Genomic DNA, 26,773 nt, shown 5'->3' with positions numbered 1-26,773 from the left:
CTCTGTGCAAATTCTTTATTGAAACAATGATCAATGTACAAGCTACATCACATTTCATTTTGCCACTTCAGCATGAACTTTTCTCTTTGTGGTTTACGGCCGTGAGCTATAAAATCATAACAGTTATTTAAATCAAAATACAGCAAATGCTTCTCAAAAGAACACATTCATATTTGTCTTACATTTCTTGTAAAATCAAAAAAGAATTTCATAACAAATGAAATATAACTTACGATACTTTAGTGCAAGCATTTCCTTTGCATCTAAGAAGCTTTCAGTTGTCCCACTAAATATGGCATACTTAAGAGGCCAACTCTTAAAATAGCATGCTGCCAAGTTATCCCATGAGAACTTTGAAAATCTGATACTGTTAACACTTTCTAGAATTAGTTCATCTGACCAAACTGAAAGTCAGAAAGCCCTGGTTATATATTACAGTACTTTTGTCAAAAGGTAACTGCAAATCAAGGAACTGACATACTATCTACATTAGAACAAAACAGGCACTGATTTTAAAAAAAATCAACATCTGCCCGTGTAAGCCATTTTGCAAGTCTTATGATTATACAGTAATTTTTAAGCACAGGAGTGTACTTCTGTGCCTTATCAAGTACCAACAAACCTGCACAAAAATGCTGGTCTATGGGTTCTTTTAATTTTTTATATGACAGACAAAAAATAACTGAAGGGTAGGTTTCATCACAAATGTGATCAAATCAGAGAACAAAAAAACGTTCAGCAGTAAACAAATGCTGCTCAAAAAGAAAATGTTGAGAAAAGAGATAATGACTCCTGTGTTTAAGTGGTCTGATTAGTATGGTCTTACACTTACTGAGAAAAGAATATTAAGTGTAAAATTAAAATCCAACACTGATTTCTTCTGCTGCAGCACTCTAGTCATCTTTCATGAAGTTTGGCAAAAATGTTTGAAAATGGTGTAAATATATTGTGCAAATCTCTTTTCCTTATTTAGCCTGGCTTGATGTTCCTTTGCTTTTAGAATGCAATTTCAGTTGGACTGGATTTTCCAGATTCTGAGTGTTTTAAGAACCATTGGTGTTTGGTGGTACTGTAAATAGAAAAACGTAACAAAAAGTGTGCATAGTCCAATGACAGGAACAGATTAATACCCCTGAAGTGCTTAAGGTGCATGAAAATATGTAACAACACAAATATTAATGTTTTCTTAGAGTCATTGTTAATTTTATGTTTGTAAATTGTGTTTTTGGACTATAAGGTAGCCAATTGCTAAGAAATACTGCAAGACACAATTGACTACTTTATTATAGCACAGTCAGAAAGTTTGGAATAGGAAAGACAGGTTTGGGTCTTGCTTCCCATCTGTCTTCCACAAAGGAAGTTCCTGAAAGTGTATAAAAAGCTTTAGGCTTATAAGTGTCATATAATGGATGCATAAGACACTGAGCAGCAGACACAAAACCACCAAAAAACCCCAAATAAACCAGAACCATCGGTTCTGTATAAAATCTGTATTTTCTTCAGCTACATTGCTGTTTAGTTTTTATTCCAATAATAACACAAAGCTAAATGTCCAGACTGGTTGGAGCAGTCCTATCTGTGAACTCTCAGCTCTGAGTGACTCCAGCTCTAGAAAATTCAGGGTTCACTTTGACCTTGCAACAACAGGAATCCAGCACTCCATGTATTTCATGTATCTAACCCAAGTACCTGTTGCTTATACGTGGTTTGCAATGTGCATTTATGTGTACTTCAGATGCTTCCTTTGTGGGCAGCCTCTAAGGAAAAACATCATTTGTATCTTCAAGGAAGTTTACACAGCAATAATGAAGAAATCCATGGGGATTGTTTGCTCTCAAATGTTTCTCAATAAATAAATAATAAAGAGGCTGGGGGACAGCCTGAGAGAAGTAGTCAGGGTCAGAACACCATAGAAATACATGAAGGGGTGTGATCTCTATTGTAAAAGCTTAATAGTTTAAAAAAGATTAAAATAAAAATACTGTAATAAATATTTTTATAACTTTAAAAAAATTTAAATGTAATTTAAAAGTTATTTTTATGCTTCCAAGGAGAACATCCTTGCTTATCTGTGCAATCTTAGTTGGGCACCAGGTAGGTAACTTTAGAATGCATGGGCATTGTTTGTAAATGCTGAACAGGCAGAAACATCAACGTACCTCTTCTTAGGAGGTTAAGGTGAATTAAAGGAGTTTAGTGCAAGTTCCAGCTTTTGTTCCTGCCCTTGTCCTTTTTCATATCAGAAGCAAATCAAGTGACTTGAAAAACTGATGTGAACACTAAACGGAAATGTCCTTTGGATTCAGACAAGAAGTTAACAGTTTGAATCATACTATTGTCAGTCACACTGGTCAGAAGTGAGGTTCTATATGGTATTCTCTTAAACTAACTTCTGTCTTACATTTATATTGCTTCACTGGAACACAAATATTTCCAGTCACATTCCTAATCGGACTTTGCCCTTGCATGTTTCCTTTTGGGAATGTGCAAATGCATTTTGTATAGAAACCCGCCACTGTGGTTAATTAAAAAATACGAGACATCTGAATGCTGCCATTTCTCACAAGTTCATTGTAAAATCTGAAGTCCATTATTAAACATGTAGATTTTTTTTAACAACCACAGAAAGATAAATATGGAGCCTTCTCTGCATCACCTATGAAATTTATGGGGTATTCTTGTATTGCACTGCTGGCGAGGCTCTGCGCTTTAACATGAGGAAGTTGGCAAAAGACCTCAGTTCATTATCAAGGGTTCTTTTAGGTACCTGCAACATTGTCTGGTCTTGATTAACCGTACAGTTAATATAACTGATTGCCTCCAACAGACACCTTATGGAGATGTGGCTGCTTCGTTAAAATGTCCAGAGAGCCATCCATGCAGCATCTCCCCATAGACCTAAGAGACATCTTTTTCTACAATATATTTGATTCCAGATTGATTTTAAGTATCTATATTTATACTAGAATCCTTCTTAAACACTTGTTCATTAGTTCCAAACTAAATGTGTCAGGTAATTAAGTAATATGCTATTAACCCTACATAAACTCCTTGTAAATGCTTTCTTTCCAGACTCATTGCAGAGAAGGTATTTTTATTGTCTATCTGCAAGAGAAATTATCACTTCCTTTCCACTCCCAGCATTTCCTGGCAGAAATGTTGATACTTTTTAATGCCAAAACTGCTGCGATCATTAAAGCTTTACTGGGGCAGAGTCACATGTAGTCGAGCAGTGAACATCCTACACGTAGGAGGTTCTCAAAATCTTAATGCAATTACATTACATTTAACAGTTTGCATGACTGTCTTTGTAATTTTATAGGACACTTGATTATATTTTTTTTTCAGTTTGGATACAACACTCTTAAATGAGTGACTGATCATCAAACTCTGATGAATTTAGGCTTGATCTTTAGAATATATGAATTTGCTCAAAATTAAGAAGCCAAATAAGAGGGTATTTTGCCATTTCAGCCATGTCATCAACTGATTACTGGCAGGATTTGCAGGACTGTTATAGAACCTGCATATCTTCTGCTAAGGTAGTACATAGTTACTGCTTCTAAATAACTTCAAAACAAGACATCTTGCATATTTGCAGCTGTTTGCCATATAAAGTTCTGGCAACATAGAAAATGTTCAAATGTACGCAAAAAAACCCTGCAGAGCTGTTGGACTGCAACTTTCTGTAAGATGTTTACAGGCTTTCCCATCTGTAATATAAACCTCAAAGATGTTTCTTTATGAAAAATAAACCATTGTTGGCATCTTCATTCCACGAAAAAGGGAAAACTATTTCCCATGTGGCTAAGCAGTGTGGTCTCAAATGAAATAGAAACATTTTAACTTTTTTTAATAGTCCTCTAAATCACAATACAGCTGAGCAAACAGGCTTTGTAAATGGGATCTATTAGGATTTTATTTGGCTACTGGAGCGCTGCCTCTTGGGCAATATTTCAAATTCACAAGTTAATATTTGCAAAAATGCAATAGATGGAAATAACAAGAGTGAAGGAGGAAAATGGAAAACAATTTTGTGTTTAGTAAGTTCAAGTGTCCTACATCAAAGACTACCAGTGACCTCCAGGAGGCCACTCAGGTGACTCCAACCTAGAAAATGCTGAGGTAAATGTTTTTTGGAAATATTCCTAATCAAAAAGAGCAATTAATATTAATGTAATAGCAATTACTCTGCCATACATCGTGGTAAACTAAACTCAAACTGAGAAGAAAGTGCCAAATAATCCACTTACATGCTTTTGCTATGATAGTCTCCAGGTAAGGCTTAGCGGCAAGTACAATATGTATTTTTAAAAGAGCTCCACCTGATTTTCCTGCTATGCATAGATTCAGGAGTAACTATCATACATGGCTTTCATATATAACACATGTATTTTTGTCATTTGCCAATGCTGTGTCATCAGAACTCAGTTCAGCAGAAGGCTCAGGAGGGGGCTCTGCGGGAAGTGCTGGTGTTTGAGGAGTGTCTTCTTCCTTGGTGTCCAGCTGCATGCTTTCCTGTGACTGACCATCCATGCAGTCCTTTTTGGACAATGGATGAACTGACACTTTTATTGCAATCTGTTGAGGTGGCTCATGCAGTGACGATGCATCCGAGTCAGCTGTGGGAGATTCACTGCGTGTCAAAGCATTTGGGATCATATAAAGCTCATCTGTTTCAGTGGTTTCCTGGCCTTCTGCCGCCTGCCGTACAAAATTCTGTCCTTGCTCCTCCAGACCAACAACCTCCATAATTTCTTCCATTATAGTCCTGCAGTTCATGATGAGAGGTGGCAAAGGTACACTTCGAGCAAGCTCTTCAATATAGCGAGCAAATTCCATGGTCTTGAACTGGGTTACTTTGGCAAGCTCGAGCGTTTTGGCTGATGTGATAATTGGGATACGCTTTGCAATCTCAAAGGCCTTCTGAAGTTTCTCTGCCCCTTCTGTTCTGAAGAATTCATTGATTGCTTTCTCAGTTTTCTTCAGATGACTGCTCATCATACATAACCGAGTAATGTTCAGTATCATAACAATGGTAAAAGCAACAAGGCAGACAATCATGTAATAGATTCCCATATCTCCAGAGGTAAAAACAACCCTTAGTGTCACAGTATTGTTAACACTGCCATGCGCATTAGATGCGACACACGTGTATTTACCTCGGTCTTCAAATGACACGCGCGTAATGTTTAGTAGCCCGTTGTCAAGAAACCACCATTTTCCTGTTGGAGAGGAAACAGAGTAACTTAGAAGTGTTTTGCCAAAAGATCAGAACAGTATTAAACATCAGCTTTATCAAACTGGCTTCAGGTTTTGGAAGAAGGAAATAATGTTCATGAGAAGAAAAAGAATTTACCATCATAAAGGCCTGAGATCCTAGCTGTGTTACTATCAAATCCCTGACATCAACTCTGGGTAGTCAGAGCATGCCCTAAAAGGGTCTCATTAAAAAGTGCTAATATGCTTCACACCTATCTCAATCTTGTGGTCAGTTAAGTTACAAAGATAGGACTACTCCAGAGAGCCACCCAAACACAGGTCACACTTCCTCAAAGAACAGGATCAATGGGATTATGAGGCAGAAAACCCTCCTTATTTTGTTCCCTGACAATGCATTTGCATACAATTGGGTTATTTTTGGTGTTTTGTAACAGTATCTTATATAATTCTGTTAACGTAAACTTTAAACCCCCTAACATTTCAGACATAATATACTACATTGCCTGCCCTCTGAGGCTGATTAACTGATTATGAAGTATGATTTTAAAGAGAGGGAAGTAGGATAGGAGGAGTAAAATAGATGGGAAGGAGAAGAGCCATGACAGGGAACACTTTGTTTGTTGGTAAGAACCTCTACACACCACAAAAGAACTTCTTTTGCCTTTAAAGGTAATTTCTTTCAATGTAATATAATTGCTAACTTTGTCCTCTGCATGGACATATATATTTCATGTGCATGAACACTTCCTATTCTTTGAACCTGGCACAGCAGAACAGTTCAGGTATGAAACTGCGTTTGAAACAACATGTTAAAAAGCCATCACTCCTGTCACCACTAAAGTGATTCAAGATTCACCTATTTACTTATTTATTTATTTGCCACTATATATAGGTAATGAATTAAGATTTTTACATCCTCAAGTGAACTTCATTTTTATTCAAATATCACTACACTATTTAAGAGCTGAGGATGTATCTTTTTTCTTTATTTGGTGTGATATAACTTCTTAAATTGCAACTTTGCTATAAAAAATGTAAGTCAACTCAATCAGGAAAGCCTGGTGTCACTTATTTCCTTTGTGTAAACCTACTCCTGGAAGTGTTCACATGGTGGAGAACAGCCAGAAAGTGGAATGCCTCTGTGCCTTCTGAACACTACATACAGGGAGATGTCATACAGATTTCCTTTTGAAGCAATAACAAAGGCTGATATAAGCCAACAAGATCAGCTAGTACATACTGCTCCACAGAGGACACTCAACTGTTTTCAGTAACACAACAGTCTCTGTAACACAATCCCAAGCCATTCCTGACAGATATTTGCTTAATGTAGTAAAGGAATTTAAATAATGTTCCATGAAAAGGAATGTCAGGTGTTCACCTCTCTTTACCAACAGATTTTTTTCTCCTTAAACCTAACCTAACCAACTGCTATTTAAGTCTATTAAGGCAGCTGAAAAAGACACAGAACCTGTAATGAGAGAGCTAAACATGCACAAAATCCCTGTGCAATCATGTAAATCACAAGGCAGGACTGCAGGAGGTTGGTGTATACCTCACTTCTCTATTTATTTTATCCTTTTCACAGAAGTTCTTTCATTATTAGAAAGATTTTTCTGGTTTTTTCCCCCTTATTTCTTTCAAGGAAGGAACTGTGGGAAATTATGAAACTCATTAGTTAACAAGCCCTTTAATTCAGAGTAGTTATGGGATTTTACCATGTTCAAAGTTTTTTTAATTAAACATGGCTAACCCAAATTGGTTTTTTTACATTATCTCTAGTAGAAACCTATGTAGAAAGTATTCCCACAAGATCCCTGCCTCAGTCCATGTGTACAGATAGCTCTTAATTACATCTTTTTATCCTCTTACTTAGAAGTTTTAACTTAACTGAAACAATATTTTTTACCCTACATTAATTCTTGAAAACAGCTGAATCATTTTGCCTGCAATTAAAAAATGCAGAATAAATAAAAGCTTAGTGTAAATCCAACATTCACATTAAAAAAAAATCACAACAACCTGCTAAAGTTACGCAAACTCAGAGGAAAACTCCTTTACAGAGGAAATGTTAGCATCTGCAACAGATGACACTTCCTCCACCTCCAGCATAACAAAAAATGCAGAGTAGTCACTGCTCAGTATTTCTTTGAATTGGAAAGCTGGTCCTTATTGCAAAGTAGGTTTCTATTAATTGTGAAATGACAAGATGTCTTGTGATGTATCCTGGCTCCAGCTATTATAAATGACATAATGGCATTGAACTGTGACTCATAGATTCACTGGGTCTGTGCCAGTGGATCCTGACAGACATATTGACCCATATAAGAAAACAATGATTGGAAAAGGTATTGATGGGTTTGATAACAATTCAATGCCATATTTAACACCACAAAGAAAGGGCTCAAGGTAGGAAACATTTCTTATAGAAAGACAGTCTCTTAAAGGAGGCATTGCACTGCTGAAATTCTAAATTAAAATGAATTGTCCTAATACTACATCTGCACTTTTTACTGATTTGGTCAAAGGGTTTGCTTGCCTACCTAAATGTTTGTTTTAGCTACCTCTCTCAGCTGACTACACAAAGACCTAAATTTAGATGCCTAACTAAAGGGGATATTTTCTATTAGTGAACCTTAGCAAAACACTCCAGCACACTAATTGCTGTATGTTGCCACAACCACACAAATCATGCTCAAAAGTCTGCTTAGTAGCTCAAGCAGTTCCTTTCTCTAGCTTTACTCAGATAATGATAACATGCTGTGCTGTAAAACATAACTAGTTATGCAGAAAGCTCTTACAGATACACACTGCTCTTTCATGTCAAGCTGGGTCAATCGTTACTCCCGTCACAGCAGAGTCCTCTGTCACATCAGCCATTAGTTAGGCACGCTATCTTACAATTAAGAGTTTATTTCATCATGCAGTGAACAAAGCAGTCACTATGGAAGGATTACATGAGAAAAACACCTCTCATATATCCACATTCCCCTCAAACACTCCCAAGAAGTATAACTAGGATTATCACCCAAACATTCCATTTAAGGAAAACAAGCTCATGTGTAATTATGATCTCTGTCAAATGCTACTGAAGAGTCTTAACTAAAGCCAGGGAGGCTCAAATTTGTTTTGTCCTTCTGACTGATGCCCTATATAGGTTTTGCCCTTGGTTGGTTAGAGCACCTCCTATTTTTTACACTACCATGGCACTGCACATAAAGACAGCAGGCATATCATGGAGTTAGCTGTGTTGAGTTCAGGCCAACAAACTATTCTCATATGTCATGAGAATCCTCCTTTAAGCTGGGAAACAGCTTTTTAATCTTTTTTTGGTGCCAGAGAAGAACAAAGGAGGACAGAATGAGAAACAGGAACAAACCAGAAGTCTTCCAATGAAAAGAGGTCTGTCTACACCTTCTGTTAATTGCTTCAGCTTCTTGCTTTGTCTTGCTATAAATAACACATAAAAAGTTACTGTTTTCTTCCAAGGTGTGCATAAAAAATTTATAACTGCCACCAGGCTTTCATTTCTTTTCACACAGGAAAATACCACAGCCCAGCCATTAAATTCAGGTTATTTGTCAACTTGCTGAAATCAGAAGTGTTTCTGGAGAGGCTACATCAGTGCTATTACTAAGATCCTACCTTTATTCTCCTCCTCTTGGAGCAGGCGGCCATTGGAATTGTACCATCTGTAACGTGGACTGGGACTCCCTTGGACATTGCAGTCGATCAAGGCACTACTGCCCTCCTTGACTATGATGTGGTCGATGCGGGAGATCACCACAGGCGCGGCCCCCGTGTGTGTGTCAGTGCGGTTGAAAGTGCTGTTACTCACATCCTCAGCAGTGGTCAAAGCTGCTAATAAGATGACAAGGCGTGTGGTAGGCAGAAAGTACAAAACGTGGCGGCTGTTCAGTATGTCCATTTTCCTTCAGTGCTGTACACAGCTGGCAGGGAACTGGTTCTGTTGAATGCAAGTCCTTGAGGTGAGCAGCTCACAGGAGAGTTCTACTTTGATCTGTGCGATTTTATGTTTAAAATATCCTATAAAATGAATAAATGAGTACAGTGAGACAGCATATATAAACAATCCATTAGATATGCTCTTTTAAAATAGTGACACATCCATTAATGCATTTCACAATCATCAGCGCAACGTCTTGCCTAAATGCTAATGTTATCACAGTCCTTATCCTTACTGGAAAAAGTTGCATACATTTTTCTGACAATGGTGTTGCTCAGAGTGACAGGCATAGAAGGCTTTTATCACCTAGACACTTAGCAGCAGTTTAGCTACAGTAGCAGCCACAGTTTTATGCCAAAAGTTCAACAGACTTTCTTTTTTTACTAAATTTTTTTTTAAAAAAAAAACAGTTGCAAAATCAATGGGAAAAAAGGAGGTATAGTGCATTAAAAACTGTCACTACCAGTTTGGTGCTGCAATTCTATCATGTACATGGTCTTAGATGAACTGTGAAACATGATGTAAGAAAGAACCATTCCAGAAAGGGTTTTTGGATCTAATGCTGGAATCCTTGATATAGACATTTTTTCCCAAACACAGGAGCACATACAGCAAAACATCTCAGACCATTCACTTTTCTTAAGCTACTGCTGTCTGAGATAAAACATAGCAGGGAAGACTCTTCTTAAAAGAGAGTATTTCATGCTTGATGAAGTAATTTCAGTGTTGTTATTTTTAGAGCAGATTTGTAAAGAAGAGTATTTGCTAGTGACATAATTATGGTTAATGTCCCTTTGAGATACCAATGAAGTTGGGACTTTTCCGTTCCTTATGTGGCATTAAGCTGTTTGCCTGTGTACTTTTTGCACACTCTCCCTCAGTATTTTCCCTCAACTAATCACCCACAATGAGGCCTTTCTGAAGCAGTGATTTCAGTTTCTGGACAGAGGCGGGGGGGGGGAGGGTGTTACAAATGTGCTCTCTATTGGCCTCATTATGCTCCCAGTGAACACAATTGGCATTCAGTACTGACTGAGGGCACAGTGTTGGCCTCAAATAAGCACCTTGGAAAATTTCACTCAAGAGTCTAAAGACCACAAATCATGTTAAAATCACAGAGTGTCCAACTATACTGCTTTTACTCACGTGTTTCTAAGGTAAATAACCAAAACTTAGTGAAATTTATTAGATAGAGGAATCTATCTGGAATCCAAATATAGGAAACTATCTAATGAACTTTCCCCAAATGAACATTTCCATTTCAAAAAAGTTCGTTTTTTCTTAAATATACATTTGGCCCATGGTAAATCATCTGCCTTAGCACACAAAATAACTGCTGACAAGATGAATTACCTAGATTAGTTCTATACTTAAAGGAAACACTAAAATAAAAAGAAACAAACCAAAAATCCCCTTCCTTATTTTCTTCTGTATTCAAAAAGGAAAGAAAGCAACATTACTGTCTTTCATTGGTAATATTTGATTTAGGTTGTTTTGTTATGCATCCTCTCTTCTCTGTAAAGCAATGAACTTGCTTTCATACAAATAGATACAGGTGTTATTGAAAAAGCAAATTAATTCTTCCATTTTACAGGATGAATCATTACTAAAAATGAAAACCTATGTTTTTTTAGATAAACTGCTGGCATGATGTAGAGGTCTGTCCCAGCTTCAAGCCTGTCCTTTTTTTTCTCTGCTTTTATAATTACTGAATATGGAAGTATTTCTCTTGATAAGACAGAATAATTTTTAACTTTAAATTAATATGCAAATCTCATTTGTCATAAAAAGCTATATAAACAATGACTTCAGAAATCTATTTCCAATTATGCAAAGCATGTAGAGTCTGTGCTTTTGAAGGTACACTCTGTCTGAGTCAGCAGTTTGGGAAAAAACCCTTCAGTTCTGCCTATTCACTTCAGTAACTATTTACATCTCATTTCTACTACATTAACCTTGGAGACTAACTTTCTTCATGATTACACATATTCAGTCTATAAAATGTTTCTGTACAGTGTCACAGATCTGCATTGCGCCATACAGAAAAGCCAAAATCACACTTCCTGGCAAAGAAGCAGGAACAGAGACTGGCTGGATTAAGACAATGGGAAGGACAAAAGATAACAATATAAATTGATTAAGCTTTGTGTTCTAATTACCGTCTGGGGCTTGTTGCTACTACATTTGGGTCTATCATATATTTTTACAGCAGAAAAATCAGTAGCAATCAAAAAAAGGTGTTTATTGTGGAGAGCAATTTGCATTCCAGAAGGAAATGTAATAGCATCTCTCCAGCGGCTGAACAGAAAACCTGTAAGGAAGGGACCAACAGTGTATTAGGAAGCTCAAGGTAGCTGATGGCTCACTGATTCTGCACAGCACAGGGATGTGGGCGGAAGTTTGGAAGGTGTGATAGCAATAAGACGTTGCCTATTCTGTATGTTTACCTGTTTTGAACACAGAGCATATGGAGGCAGAAACTGTGCCTTTGTGTAGTGATAGCAAATGTGACTGGTCCACAATATAGACAAAGGGTTGATAACTCTGATTGTCTGAAGGTAACGGTGACTCCCTCCTTCTGGCCCAATATTGAATCATAAATAGTTGCAGGAAATTTGAGGAAATAGAGATGAATAATTTATGTCTACTGTGTAAGATTCTTACCTACTCCTTTGTCTTACTCCTTGGAATGTACCTTCTCATATATGTTCCTGGAATGCAGAATATTAAGCAAACACTAAATACCTCTGTAGATACTTTTCTATTTGAAACTGAAGTTTCTACTACTACTATTAACTACAGTTTGATGGATAATACGAGGAATAATCAGGCAGTAGGTTTAGAGCAGAATGTTTGGAAATGAAGGTTGCTGCTTTCATATGCCATCCGGGGAAGTGCCTGAGTATGTTTGAGGAGACCAGGAGAGATCTCTCTGAAGGACAGTGTTTTAAGAAACAAGTTTAGACAACTAGGAAGCAGTAGTAGGCAATCTTTCCTTTGGTGTGCATCCTCTCCAATGTTACCAGGAAACAAAAAGAGATGGAAGAAAGCAAAGGTTTTCTTAGCCCCATCTGACACAAGAAAGTTACAGGGTAGCCATGCTGGGACCTGAATGTCCAGGACCCTCTGCAAACCTGCTGAGCATGACCAAAAATGCTAGTCAGGTTAGGAAAGCAGGAAGAAGCAGACAGAGAACTGAAAGGGTAGAAAATGTGCTCATACCAGATGCTGATGCAAAGGAAGATTTGCTGAGTTCCTGTCGTACTGCTTTGCCATAGGCAGAAGAGCAGGAGATAGCCCTGAGGATATCGGGGAACACAGATCTGGGAGCCAGCTGCTGTGCTAAACATAAATGATGTAACAAGTTATGGTTTAATGACACAACTAAATGGGGAGAAGACTGAGACCAAATTGGACTGCTAGTGATATCTGGCAAAGCAGCAAGAAAATCTGGAGTCTTGGAGAAGTGGGTACAGTGCTCTCACCCGGGATCTTGGCCACAAGAGGCAGAAATTAGCTGTGACCCATGATAAACCTGATGAAAGCAGCCAAAAATGTAACCTTTCAATCTGACCTAAGTCAGAGAAAGTTGTATTGACTAGACTAAAACAAGGATTCCTGTAATAACTCCTCGATATTGAGAGTAACATGGTACTCTAAAGAAGGAGGACATCTGCAATCCCGAGACTTGCTTTGTAGGAACAGATTGAGTCATGGAGTATTTTTGCCATGAAAAGGTCACTATAAACAAAGAGCTAATTTCTGGTCATGAAAAGAATGTAATCGTCAAAGCATATGAGCAACCTGTAAAATACTTACAAAAAATAAAACTATATAATATAATCAGTGTGGTTGCTTACATATACTTTTATTTTATTTTTTTATTATTATTATTTTTTTTTTTTTTTACTTTTAAATTTGTGCTGCATGAAATGGAAAAAGAACATCCCTGGCTATTCTGAGCTGTGTTTTCCTCCCAAAGCTGTAGGATAGAGACAGGCTTACCTCCAAAGACGGAGTGAAAGGAATCCCCAAACTCTCCTCCAGCACCTAGAACTTGTATATAGGAAACTTTCCCGCAGTATTGTATCTGGAGCAACATTTACCGCTCAACAATGCTTGCCAGTGGTCCATTGATTAAATAGTTTTGTTTTTTAATTCCCCAACCCAAATGGTGTAAATTGAAAATACTGTAGTAACAGATTTACTGCTTGTGAGATTAACTTCCAAGGAAAGACTTGAGTCACATGAGAACACATGACAAGTTTTACTTCTAAGTGACGTGATAGCCAGCTCTAGCATGCTCTCTATGCATTTCTATCCAGAGAAGTCCCCTGGAATGTGCTCCAGAAAAAACAGAGATGTAGTGTGATAGTTTTACTCATAATTAATGTGAAACATGGACAAAAGCTACAGCTACAACTTCTCTGTCCAAAATCAGGCATCAGTCTAAACAGAAGACACATCTAGGACTGACTAGGAACATTAATCAGAGACATGTTCTGACTGACCATTTATCTTTTCACGTCATAGATGTGTTTGCTTCCCATATTACTCCCACCAATGAAAATGTCAATGGGTGATGGGTTGTAAGTGCTGCATTTGTGCAGAACAACATGATGACAGAGCACAAAAGAACAGAAAAGGAGGGCAATGATGCATACCTTTTCCTGCCTTGATCACATCTGTAAGACTGGCCTGTTCTTGTTCTCGGAATAATGTGTAATCCTATTAACTGTGAGGTTATTCGGTTCATAAGTGAATCACAAGAAGCCAACTTACTGCATAATGCATAAATTGTGCTCCTATAGCTTTAACATCCCAATGCTATCTTCATTGGCTTGTAAGTGACCAAGAAAATTAAATTATTTACATTCTACTTCTCACTTGTCTAAAAGAAGTATAAAGGCTGATGCTACACAACAAAATTAAGGCTAGTTTTTTTATTATTCAAAAACTACTTGCTACTTTTCCTAGTTTCTATAGGCGACACCTTTTAATGTCTGTCACAAAAGTTAAGAGATGTTCATGAAACAGGAATGCAAATGAAAGAACTTATGCCACACAGGTGAGAAGCTCACTGCCAGTTTATAGGCTTATGAGTGAGAACCACCTACTGAAAAGTTCTAATTATTAGGATTCAGACATGCAGATGAAAAGAAATGTCACTCATTTACAACTAGCAGAAAATTTCTTACTTATTTTTCTCCTCATTTGTCAGTTGATAAAATACTAATGCTTGAGTTCCAGAAGAGCTCTGCTCATTCTACTGGACTGGGGAATTTCTCCTTCATAGCTTCATGGCTTTCTGTTTCCCTGGCTATGTTGAATAGGTGACCTGCTGGTGATGTTTGTGAGATGAAGAGCTTCCTTCTGCACATCTAGACTGGGGACTCCTAACTGGAAGCAGCCCCCAGCTATATGCTTGTTTAGTCTCTTCAGCTGCCTTCAGCTGCCTGGGAACTTCAGGAAACCTCTCAACAGGGCAGAGCCCTGGCAATGTGTGCTCAGTCACTTGGTGTCACACTTGCTGATGGGAGGGTGTAGAGAAGACAGACATGGGCTCCTCTGAGAGATGTGCAGTGAAAGGACATGAGACAAGGGACACATGCAGCAACAACAGAAATTATGAATATTTATGAAAAAACTTTTATGCAGGAGGTTAGTCAAGCCCTGCAATAGGTTGCCCAGATGGGCTATGGAATCCCCATCCTTTGAGAAGTTGAAAACTTGACTGAGCTGGTATATACTGGCCCTGCTTTGAAAAGGCTGTTGAATCAGATGGCCCCCAGAGCACCTCCCCCAATCTAAAGAAACTCTAATACTCCAGAAACACAAATACAAGAATTGCCTTGGGCAAGACAATGTAAAAAAAACATATCTGATCTTAAAAATTGCTATATGGGATGCTGGGAAATTACCATCATGATCTCCATAATTTTTTGAGCAGCAGCATTTTAGAATGATAAGACAGGCTGAGAGTGTTGACTACAGCCTGAAAAAAAAAAGTGTTTGGCCTTCTGCATTGTATTTACATGATAAGAACAGTACATCTCCTCTTTACCATATAGAGAAACCTTATTTACAGCCAAGATAACTCTGAACATCTTTGTTGCCCTCCGCTGGATTTGCTTCACCCTGTCCACATCTTTCTTGTGCTGAGGATCCCAGACCTGGATGCAGTACTCCAGGTGGGGTCTCACAAGGGGAGAGGAGAGGGGGAGGATCATCTCCCTTCAAGGTGATTGTCTCAATTTCTTGACACAGGATAAAATAAGGGCTGGGAATCTGTGAAGATTCAAGAGAGACTCTATATAATTTACAAGTACAGATTGATAGATTATGACAGCCTATGATGAATGTGAGGTCTTCTGTATATGCAGTATCCTATAAGTGTATGACCCTGGGCAGTGAACAGGAAGGGCTGTCAGTATGGCAACCTGGAGACATTTTCTAGCACTCCTGTCTTAAAAACATTATAACAAAGAAGCCTATAAATTAATTGTATGTTTTGCAGGCATTGGTAAATTTTTACAGGCAAACATTTGTCAATCTATTTTGTCAGGTGACAAATGATAAATAACAAAAAAAAAAAAAAAGAAAATGGAAAAATCAAGGGCTGTATCTTATTCTACCATTATAATGGCAGAACCTGATCAAAACTTAGTCATTATAAGTTTTTTTCTTCTACAATTATTTTTGTCTGAGCACACACAACACTGTAGAGGATAACAAAGGAAAGAAGCATCATAAAGACACAACTGTCTTAGTTTCAGGGTTCCATAGTGTAACAAGACACTACAGCAAGAGAGCAGCAAGCAATAAAGTGATTACATATTTTAGATGTGCAACTGAAAATTAATGTTACATCCAGACTTTTTATTTAGGGAAAGAAGCATATGCCTTTCTATTCAGCAGCTGTACAATGAAAGAATTTTCATGTTGCCTTTATCAGTCTGTAAATGTTTTAGATTTCTTTTACTGTAAATTTCTTCTCAGTTTATCTATGTCATGACTTTCTTTATTCTCTTTATCCTACTTCATGTCTCAATATTGCAAAGCTAGCAACCACATGGCATCCTAGAACTTCACTTTAAATATTTGAATGGACCCATTGATTTAACCATGTCTTTGAGCAGTCTGATGTGCACTCCCCTGATGTCAATGAACACTCAGAGATGCTAATGCATTAACCTAAAAAAGGAATGATGAGTGTTGGAGGGTAATTATTGGAGAGGTTATTTAAAAGTACCTTAAGAATACCAAACCTCTGGAACATCCCCTTTTGATGCTACAGCTTCTGTAATTCCAGCATCTCTGCCATATCAAATCCACTTTTTGCAAAATACACTGAAGCAACAAAAGCACTTGGGCAACTTGGATGCTTAACTTCTCATTAAGAAGTTGTAATTCAGTTGTGCACTCTTATATCGACTGAGAAATCAGAGTTTTCATTCTATGTGGTATTTTAATGACTGCAGCAAAAGCAAAGCTCTATATTTAGTGGAGAAGCTTGCTGTTTTTCATCAAGGCAGGTATAGTAGTGAAAATGTCCTACTGAGTTGTAGGTTACCCAGATCATGAAGCAAATTTAACACTATTGATTGTGGAGATTTTTCAAGGCCCAGCTTGTGTTTGATTCAGCATAAATGTTTTGAAGAATTTTATTCTTGGAAATAAAAACGTTGTTTATATAAATTATATTAATTTATATAGATTATATAAATTATATAGATTTACTCAATGTTTGTATTTATTTGGAGGCTGTAAAATTACCATTCAAAATAGTTTTGTATACAAAGCTCTTATACCAGAAACATTTGTACGGCTTTAAGAGTCCCTTGCTTAACTCCTTGCAAACTCAGCATAGCTGCTGGTTTGCTGTTGCAGTAAATGCAGATGCATCAATGTCATCCCTCTGTTGAGAAAGGAGGAACAATGAAGATGCACAGAGAATCCCTCCCACACTTCCATGTACATCAGAGCTCTGCCTGGTTTCACCAAGTTCTACATGTCTTTCATTTTCTTTATGCACCTTGTATCTTTTATTTATTCCAGCACTCTGTAAGCATTATTCTGTCAATAGTTTAAATAACAAAAGTCAGCAAATGCAACAGATTTCATATGCTCTTGGCAAGGCTTATGAGACTCTGCTAAGAACATAGCAATGCAGAATGTGGTCCAGTTCACTTCCTTCCTCTTCCTCCTTTGAGCTCTGCTTGCAAAGCTAACCATTCCTTAAGCATGTCTAGTGATTTTCTTTCTCCAAAGGAAGAAGGAAAATTCCAGATGTAGGAATATATTTAAATATAACACAAAATTAAAAATTAAGTTTTGTTTAAACAAAGATATGAAGGACTTTGCAGGCTAAAAATTCTATTTAAACTCTAAATTTTGAACAACTGAATGTTTTCAATGCACCAATATAGCTTATATTATGCTCTTATAACAAAAGACTCACATATTATTTGGGATATAAAAGAAAAAAGAATAGGAGAAAACAGATTTGAGTATGACTAATTCTTCCCTATCCCTATAGAACTGCAAGATGGATATGATTTTTAATGATTAGCTTTCACATTTATTGGTTGCTGGGATACGGGGCAAAGAGGTTACACATAGATACCATGATTAGGACAGGATTAACCTTGTCAGAGGGGGAATTTATAGGAATCTAAGTACTCATGACTGATTGCAACTGAAAGTGATTATTTCAGGTTAAAGGTATCTGTGCCTCTTTCCTCCTTAAGTAACAAAGAGGGCAGAAGATGGATTCAAAAAAGTTTGCCCTGCACCACACAGCAGCTTAAGTCTTGCTTGTACCCAAACATGATCAACTCAGCCCTCTCCAAGCATGACTGTCTATTGCTGTGTGTATGCAATAATTTAGCTGAAGGCCCTCAAGAGTTTACTAAAGAACCTCCATAATTTCAGACTTGTGTGCCTGTTATGTCTATGCTGCATTGAAAAGTGTAACAGTAAAGGTACATAACCTTCTTAGCATCCAGTACTGTGTGTGTACCTCACAGTCACACACATAGGTCTGGGAACCACGTGCACGCACACACACACACACACACACACACACCTGCAGTGCCCTGGCGCCTGCTTGACTAAAAATATCAGCAAGAATCTTTTCTTGGAATGAAACTCTCAGTGTGGCATACCCATGTCTAATAAATATTAGGTCTGGGTTAGGTAGGTTATTATTAATTCAATAAGAAATTCCTCCACATATAGTGGCCCTTTTCCAAAATAAAGTTACTCACACACATCTGTACAGAAGTTGTTATTGCTGATAAATGCTTTAAATGCTGCTATGGATGATGTTTATCACAGTAACTGGTGAAAAGTGGTAACCTCCCCATTGTCTTGGAAATTATGTTTCTAAAGTGGGTCTGTATATGGGCAAAAAATGCCAATGTTTTAATTGCCAAAACTAAATAACAAAATTAAGGATACGGAGAAATATTTGCAAAAGCCCACAGGTCTGCATGAATGGATGGCAGCTCAGAATTTCAGGAATGAAAAAATCCAGGAAGTATCTGAGACCTTGGTCTTATGCCAATCTTTTGGTGACATATTAATACAACCCAGGATATCTTAAAGTAGGATCATAGGCATTTGTGCCTGCAAAGACTTCCAGTAAAGGTACAATTTGCTGAGAGAGAAAGAAGACCCTGCTAGCAGAGCTTGGTACATGTTACTTTAGCTACTGGTGAACTCACTCAATCTGTTGTAAATTGCATCCACAACTCACTGGTACTTTACACTGGGCAAGAAGTTTAAACTATAAAAGAAATGCCAGCCCCACATTCCAAGCTCTGTTGACAAGAACTGAAATGGAGATTGTTTTTTTCCATTTAAATCGTTCCCCAGGAGCCCCTGTCATTGTGTCACAAATGTGACCCTCAGTTGGCTGAGTTTGGGTTTTGTTCCCCTGGTTAAAGCAATGAATGTGCTTTAGCCAGGTTCTGTGCCAACTCCAGCCTACTCCTCCAAAATTGTGCAGAACCTGTCTAATTGCAGGGAGGCAAAGGGGACGGGGCAGGAAGGCAACTGGAGTTGTATGATATAGATCACTTCAGAATTCACTACCACACTCTCACCATGTGTTAAATGTTTTAAGAGTAACTGATTTTATCTCTAAACTTTATGAACCTTCAGGACAGGAAATACACAGTGGACACAAAACATATTTTTTTTTGTTTGTTGTGGATGTTCTGCTGTTTGTCCAGGCCTCTGAAAATCAAATTCTTCAGAAAAAAAAGGGTGTACAACGTGCACTCCAGCTGTGTGAGCTGCACTCAGCACCAAATAATGTTGATATGCTGCAGTCTGAATGAGAGAGATTTCTAATAAAAAAGGATTTCTAGTACAGCAAGCACAAGTATATCAATGGTGCTGTTGCTAATGGTACACACTAAACCAGACAAAGGATCCCTGCCATGCAAAACTTCATTTGCACTGAAAAAAATCTGCCATATTTTGTCGTGCTGCAGTGAAAAGAGGAACACTTTCACAATATAATGTGTCCAAAGAACTAAAATGCTACACTTTTCCCCCCCTTAAACCCTTTGTGTTCTTCCTTTTGAAATAATTTTACGGTCCTTCAGACAAACATGTACCAAATGAGGTCTGATTTAGAATTTTGCCACAGTGGATACTTTTATTTCCCCAAGCGGGGTTATCAGGGTAGCTCCATTTGAGATGCTTCAATTTAACAAATGAAAGAGGGCTGTTAGGAAGTGTAGTCTCTTACAAGACTCTCCAGACAGATGCACTAGAAAAGTGCCTGTTCAGACACGCTCTGTGTTCTCTTAAGCTCCCTTGTCCAGTGCTCAAATTGGCCCTGTTAAGAAACAGGATTCGAAGGATTGTTTCAAGACCGCTCTGAAGTGTTAGATTCTAGTTCCTTCAGATCATTTATGAAATTGAGTGTTATCTTATGAGGCTATCCTGTGAAATAAATGGGTAATTAAAGCAAAATATCACGAGGCATCCTTTATTTTAAATTTAAGGCAGGACAACTTAACCTCTCTGTGAAGTCAGCTCCATCGAAGAGGTCCCTGCACTGAGGTGTCACCTCGAACTCCCCTTCCCAAGGCGGGACAGCAGCGAGCATCCTGCGCGCAGGAGCTGGAAGGCTCCAGTAAAGCCTTGTGCTCATTAGCTTTCTTTTTTGCCTAACGAAACCCACTTTCCTTCAAGACTCGGTGCTGATTTGAAATAATCTCCTGAACTTTCATGCTGAACACAGCATTACTGCGCTCCCGTTGCGCCGGGAAGATACCGCGCTCCACTCCGGGCTTGCCGCGAGCGACAGCCCCCGCGGGAGAAGCGCCGGGCGGGCTGGCTGAGCTGCAGCGCTCCCCCGGCACGGCCACCGGACCCTGCTCCGGCCCTGCAGGCTCCGCCGGGGCCGCCGGCGGGACAGCTCGCCCGGGGGCTCATCGCGGAGTTCCGCAGCCACCGCGGCACCGGGGCCAGCTCGCAGGTCACCAGCTGCCGCGGCAGGTGCCGGCGGCGCGGGCGATGGAGGCGGCGGCGGCAGCGCCTCCCCGGGACCGCCGCCCGCCCCCTGGGGAACCGCGGCCCTCGCCCCCCGCCCCGCTCACCTGCCCGCCCGCTGCTCCCGCTCGCTCGCTGCCGCTGCCGCTGCGCTGCCGCCGCTGCTGCCGCCGCCCCGCGGCAGCGCCCGCCGCCGCCGCCGCGCCCCTCAGCGCGCCCCGCGCAGCACCATGCCGGGGCCGGGCCCCCGGCCGCGGCCGGGGCCGGGGCGGGCGGAGCGCGGCGCTGCCGCAGTGCCGCGCCGTGCCGGTGCCCGGGCCGTGCCGTGCCGTGCACTCCCGCCGCTCCGCCGCTGCCGGCTCCGGCGGGGAAAGTAGGTCAGGGCGGCACTGAGCATGCTCGGGGCCGGGCCGGGGGGCGGCCCCGGGGCCCGCGGGGGGTGCGGGGGGCGGCAGAACCCTCGGCCGCGGGGTTGAGACGGGGCCACCGAGGCCGTGGGGCGGCCGCAGGCGAGGCGGCGGGGCCCGAAGGGAGCGAGCGGCGGCGGGGCCGCCGTGGGGAAGGCGAGGGGTGCGGAGGATGCGAGCCCCCTCTGCCCGAGCGGGGCCGGCAGTCCGGAGCAGCTCCTGCCGGTCATCGCAGAGACGCTTGCGGGAGCAAGTGCTGCAGGAAAGGTGTGACACCCCAGCGCACCTAGATCATCTTGAGAATCAAAATGCTGCGCTTCAAAGAAACGACACACGTGCTTTCCCCCAAGGATTTTATTCCTAACGGGATTGCAGCACCCGACTCCAGTTTAAGCTCAGTCTGACGAGGTCCCAGCCTGTAGGAAGCTGACACTGACTATAGATGTCTAAGTGCTCTGTTAGCAGAGGGTAAAGCTGTCTTTTAGGTTGAGCAAAACTGCTCGAATTTTGTTGGTACTATCTGTGCAGGCTGTGCAGCTGCCAAAAAAAGGGATTAGGATGTGTGTGGAAAGCTGCGGGCAGGAATCTGGCAGGGACATGGTGTGTGCCGATGCTGTCCTGTGCCACTCTCCCATGCTTCCTCTCTGACTTTGTGGCATCCGAAGAGGAGGATGCAGAGTGACCTTCAGCTTAGTGGCAAGCCCAGTGAGTTAAACCGTAGAGGTCTGTATTTCCAGATGTTTGTAGTACTTTTGTGGCCAGGCTTGGACCTTGTTCTTAATATCCTCTTCTGACTGCTTCCAGGGAGTAGTAGCTGAAGCTCCTCTGCTCACGGAGGAGTAATCAGATGAGAGCATTTGCTGAAACTGCCAGGAAAGCTTGGGTTAGGACTGCATTTCATTGCAGGGGGCGGTGTATGTGAAGTACACTGTGGTATACATCAAAGCAGATCTCTAGTCTGCCCAGGGGAAACTAAAGAGGAATAGGAACAAAGGATTCAGAAAGAGGGAGGCAAACCAACTCCAGGGAGATGAGTTAATTATGTCAAGGGCCTGGGCTCCTGGTCCCATCACCTTGCATGTAAGAAGTGCAGGGGTTGAACATGGGTGCATCCAGTGCTTGGGAGTGAGTGGTGCGGGTGCTGGTGAGATCAGGCTGTTGAAAGCCAGGGCTTCTTGTGTTCAGTGTCTCCAGAATGGAGAAAATTGAAGGCAGTGGGGAAGATGTGTTTGGTGCTATCAAACTTGGCAGCTGAGGGAATAGGTCAAGGTGTGTGCTTCTTACTAACTGTTCCAGCAATGCATTTACTTGGTGGGAGGAGCTGTTTAAGTCATAGGTCCTTGTTGGCCACGGACTTGCAATTTGTGCTAGCTTGATCACACTTGTTTTTCCTTCTTCCTGTCTTGAAGAACAGGATTTGAACACAATTGCATGGAATTTATTTATCAGTTAATGATGGAGCAGTTAGATAGTTGAGTCACCAGTCTTACAAACTTCTTTAAGTCAGGTAACACCCTGCCACTGGATTCCTGTCAGATCTGTGTGTGATACGAGGCTGAATTTTTGTATTTGGAAAAGTCACACATCTTTCCTTCTGAAAGGGTCTATCCTTTCAGACTCCTCAGGTTTCGGTGAACATAAGCCTGTGTTGCAGGAGCCAGCCACCACATTACTTGCTCCATGCCCTTTCCTGGGAGATCACTATCACCTGTCAAATGAGCGTGTGGACTTAGTGAGGCATTTTTCCATCCCACCTTCTAATAGTACTTGCACTAGCTGCATGCAAAGGACTGGCCCACTGATTTGAGCAGGAGTATAAAAGGTCTTCTGGATGCATACCTGAGCTCTGGTTAAGATATAAAAACCTCCCTTATTTACCTGGGATTAAATCATTATATAATATTATTATAGATATATGAAAGTGCATGAGTGATAAAATTTGCAGTGTTGTTTTTTTTTTTGGGTTTTTTAATACCTGCTGTAGGTGTTGTTTTATACTTAGTGCTACAGTGACCAGATTCTATTCCTAAAAACAATAACATTGATTAAAGGCAGCCTTTTAGCTTAGAGCAAATAGAACTTTGGTATTGCTAACAGTTTTATCTGAACAGTGTAATCAGGGAAGCCTTGTAATTATGCAGTTATAAATGTAAGATAAGATTAAATTGTACATTTTGTGTTGTTACAGTCCCTCCATCCACTAGGTGGAGCGGCATACAGGAATGGTTGAGACGAGCTTGCGTGCCACACAATGTAAGGTAACAGCAGAGAAACTAAGGAAAAAAGGAAGTTTTTAAGTAGTGTTGAGCAAACCAGCTGTGTTAATATGCCAGCCAGCATAGATACATGAGAGAATATTCCATTTAGAAATTAGCTTGCCATATTTCTCATAAAGTAAAAAGAAAATTTTGATTATGAGAAATATCGTGTTTCAATATGGTGATGTTACTCGTTTGTTTCTTATTAAAAATTTCTAGACCCAAGTATAATTAGATCTTGCATGAATGCTGATGAGAAAATAATAACTTTATTAATTAGGATACATATCTTCAGCATGCTACTTTACCTCATTTAAATTGTTTTCTGAAATACCAAAAACATTTTAGTTTTAGTTATATCTGTTATCCAAGATTGTTACTTTAGTCACTATAATTATTCCCATCAGAAAGACTGAAATTCCAAGCTAGACCAGCACTGCTTTCTTTGTTGAGTAGCATCCCATTTTTTGGGGAAGATGTGGACAACTGAAAGGCTTGGAAGTGATCTTGGGATGGAGATGGAGAAATTGTATGGTCCTGGGAACCCCTGGCCTGCACCAAATATGCCAGGATGGTGTGGGAGGAGGTGTCACAGAAGGGGATAGGTGTTCCTACCTTGAACGAGACAGCTTGGGTGTTAGTTTAAAGCACTTGATTTATTAATGGATTTTAACCAGCATACATTCTTGCAGCAAGGACACCCTTCTTTTGGTACTTAGCTTTGTATTCGTCCTTTCAGAAATATCTTAGTCTGATGTGTCCCAGAGCACTGTGGCTTGTGTGTTGTTCTTGTTTCTCCTCCTTACCTTTTGAAACAACTCAAACTGAATTAAAAAAAAATATTAGGCATGAAGCTCATGAACTTTTGGTGGTTTTTATTTGTATATAATAACATGTAGTACTAACTATTTATCTTCTGCATTTCTGGATTTGTTATTTTCCTGTGGTGGTTCCTTTTTTTTTCCTTTACAAGTGGACAGAAATGGACAATTACATTTTATTCCTTCTTATGTGTTATTTTTTAGCACATGGGGTTACAAAAATAACTTTATATCTTTTCTGTGACTCCTGCCTTTGCTCCTCCCAGAGGAGGGAAAATTCTCAGCTTGTTTGAGGATGATATTTTCTGCAGTGATCCACTTCTGTCCTTATTTCTGGGGGAAATTCTTTCCTGTAATGTGTCATACACAGTCTGTACATGAAACAAACCCACTGATTATGTGGTCACTATAACGTTATCTTATGTAAATGCATATATGATTCTTCTTGAAATTAGCAGCTAATTGTGGTTGAATTTCCTTTTTGAGGTTCTCCTGTTTTTGCAGTGTATTCTCTTGATGGAAAGGTCTCTCTCTGTTGTACAGCATCTGTGTGGACAGTTTCTTGCATGCGCTTGTAGCTGTGTTGAAAATGGTGTTGCTCAGGCTCTTCAGTGATGTGTGCTGCAGAAAGTCTAGCTGTGCTGATGTGCTAAGGCAAGGGCAGATATGTCTGCATAAATTATTGGCAGCTGAGGAAAGGGTGAAACCCACACATCTTGTGATCTGAAGGGAAAATTCTACAATGATGTTACAGAAAACTGGATTCAGAGGGTTTGGCACCACTGTTAAAAAGCTACCAAACTTTTTAGGACATGAAGAAATAAAAGAAGGTCTGGTGAGAACATTTCTATCCCCATCCTTCCCCCCAGCACAAAACTTTCCATGTATAAGCTGAGGCTAACTGAGAACACTTCATGCAGATAAAAGAGTTTTGGTTCCTTTCTTTTTCTGGATCCTGTACCACTTCTCTGCCCCATGATTTCCTGTACGTTTCTTTCCTTCTAGCTACTGAAAACTGGAGACAGAGTATTGCTTCAGAGAACACTGATGAGATGAAGCTCAAGGCTGGAAATGAAGTCACTGAGCCAGATGTAGAAGAATTTCAGCTCTCTGTAAAACCTGCGAGACCTTTTGTCTTTAGACAGATATATTGGATGACAAATGGATTAGTGGGCATGCTGGATGAGCCAAAGGCCTAAGAACTGTTACCTCAATAATGTCAGATGCATCAGACTCTTTAATTATTTTCTTTTCTTACCAAATAATCTTATTTAATTCAACTTTCTGTTGTATGAAACAAAGATCATTTCTCTAATCGCCTTTGCTGACCTTGCCTGGCCCATGACTTTCCAGCTGAATAAATAGAGATAGGGCAATAAAAAACAAATCTAATTAGCTTTTGAAACATCAGTGTTTACCATTCACTGCATGAACTGACTATCAGGCATTACACCACCATGAAAACAATCTACAACTGCATGCCATGAGTGTAAAATAATACAAGGCACAGAGTACAGTGCTGAATTGCAACTGAATGAAAAGATACTGGGCATGTTGCATGACCTTCAGCAATATCCAATGTTTATGTCAGTGAGAAAGATGAGCCAAATTATTCATGAGGCTGAAAGGGGGGAACATGTGATCTTAGAACAGTTAGAATTATGTTATTCTTGGGGGAAAAGATCAAGATGATTATGTTAATATTACCATTTATGTTACACTCTCACCAGAGTCAGAGTTTCAGGAATGTGTCAAGCCCTGTGTGTTTTATCCAACTGCAATAATACAATAGGATTTTAGAGCATCAGCCAATACTGGTTTTATTTCTTTTTTGTTTTGTATTTTTTTATGAAACAAATAATTTTTTCAGAAACAAGGTGAATCAATAGGTGTGAATCATCAATAAGGTGGCTATAAGATGAAACTTTTAAAGAATATAATATAATCAGGCATTGATATGTGAAAGAAAAAAAAAGACAACAAACTATTAATGACTTTATAAAATGAAAACAAAACTCAAAACTGTTTCCAGTGATGTAGCTATGTTCTTTAGAGATGTTATATACTTACCAAAGGAATTTGAGTATATTATTACAGGAAATAATAGGAAATGTGTCTTTGAAGATACTGCTTATCATTAGGAATAAGAATTCTGCTTTTCAGCTTGGTCTGAACTTGAGCAGCACTGTTCAGAGGCACTGATGCAATAAATGCAGAATATGTCCCGACAGAGATGGTGTGCCAGGTTGGGCCTTTTTACTTTCAGAAACCACGTGTCATCAGCCCTTCAATTTTCCTATTAGACATTCACAAAAGTAACTTCTTTTTTATAAATGGAGTATTTCAACTAATCCTATAATTCCACAGTAGAACAGTGAAATTAAATACATGAGTAATTTCAGTATGCCAAAACTAGCATACACTGAATGAGAAGTAAAAGCATTGAATGTCTGATATCTGAATATTTTCTGCTAAAGAAAATATAAATAAAGTAGGGTGGTATTTTTTCACTGCAGCCATTTAATTTGGCCTGCACTGTACAGAGGTTTGACATTAGCAATTGCCCACAAATGTTCTCAGACCAGT

General features: G+C 39.7%; 1 protein-coding gene across 2 annotated transcripts; it reads right to left on the bottom strand.

The window, feature by feature from the left end:
- MFAP3L (microfibril associated protein 3 like) lies at nucleotides 1-20,879 on the bottom strand. 2 transcript variants are annotated; one of them, XM_088056846.1, is made up of 3 exons: nucleotides 20,809-20,879; nucleotides 8,869-9,270; nucleotides 1-5,225 (listed from the first exon to the last, which is right to left on the bottom strand). In XM_088056846.1, exons 2-3 carry the CDS (start codon nucleotides 9,149-9,151, stop codon nucleotides 4,363-4,365), a joined length of 1,146 nt encoding a protein of 381 aa, XP_087912972.1. In that variant the 5' UTR covers nucleotides 9,152-9,270; nucleotides 20,809-20,879; the 3' UTR covers nucleotides 1-4,362. The 2 variants fall into 2 exon arrangements, with proteins under 2 accessions (XP_087912972.1, XP_005517677.1); XM_005517620.3 differs by lacking the exon at nucleotides 20,809-20,879 and adding an exon at nucleotides 12,413-12,439.
- Nucleotides 20,880-26,773: the final 5,894 nt, after the last annotated feature.

Source organism: Pseudopodoces humilis, chromosome 6, assembly GCF_049639895.1.
Source record: "Pseudopodoces humilis isolate 2021_Gansu_Grassland_sample_001 chromosome 6, ASM4963989v1, whole genome shotgun sequence".
In the NCBI taxonomy this organism is placed as follows: Eukaryota; Metazoa; Chordata; class Aves; order Passeriformes; family Paridae; genus Pseudopodoces; species Pseudopodoces humilis.
This window is presented reverse-complemented; position numbering and strand designations above follow the sequence as displayed.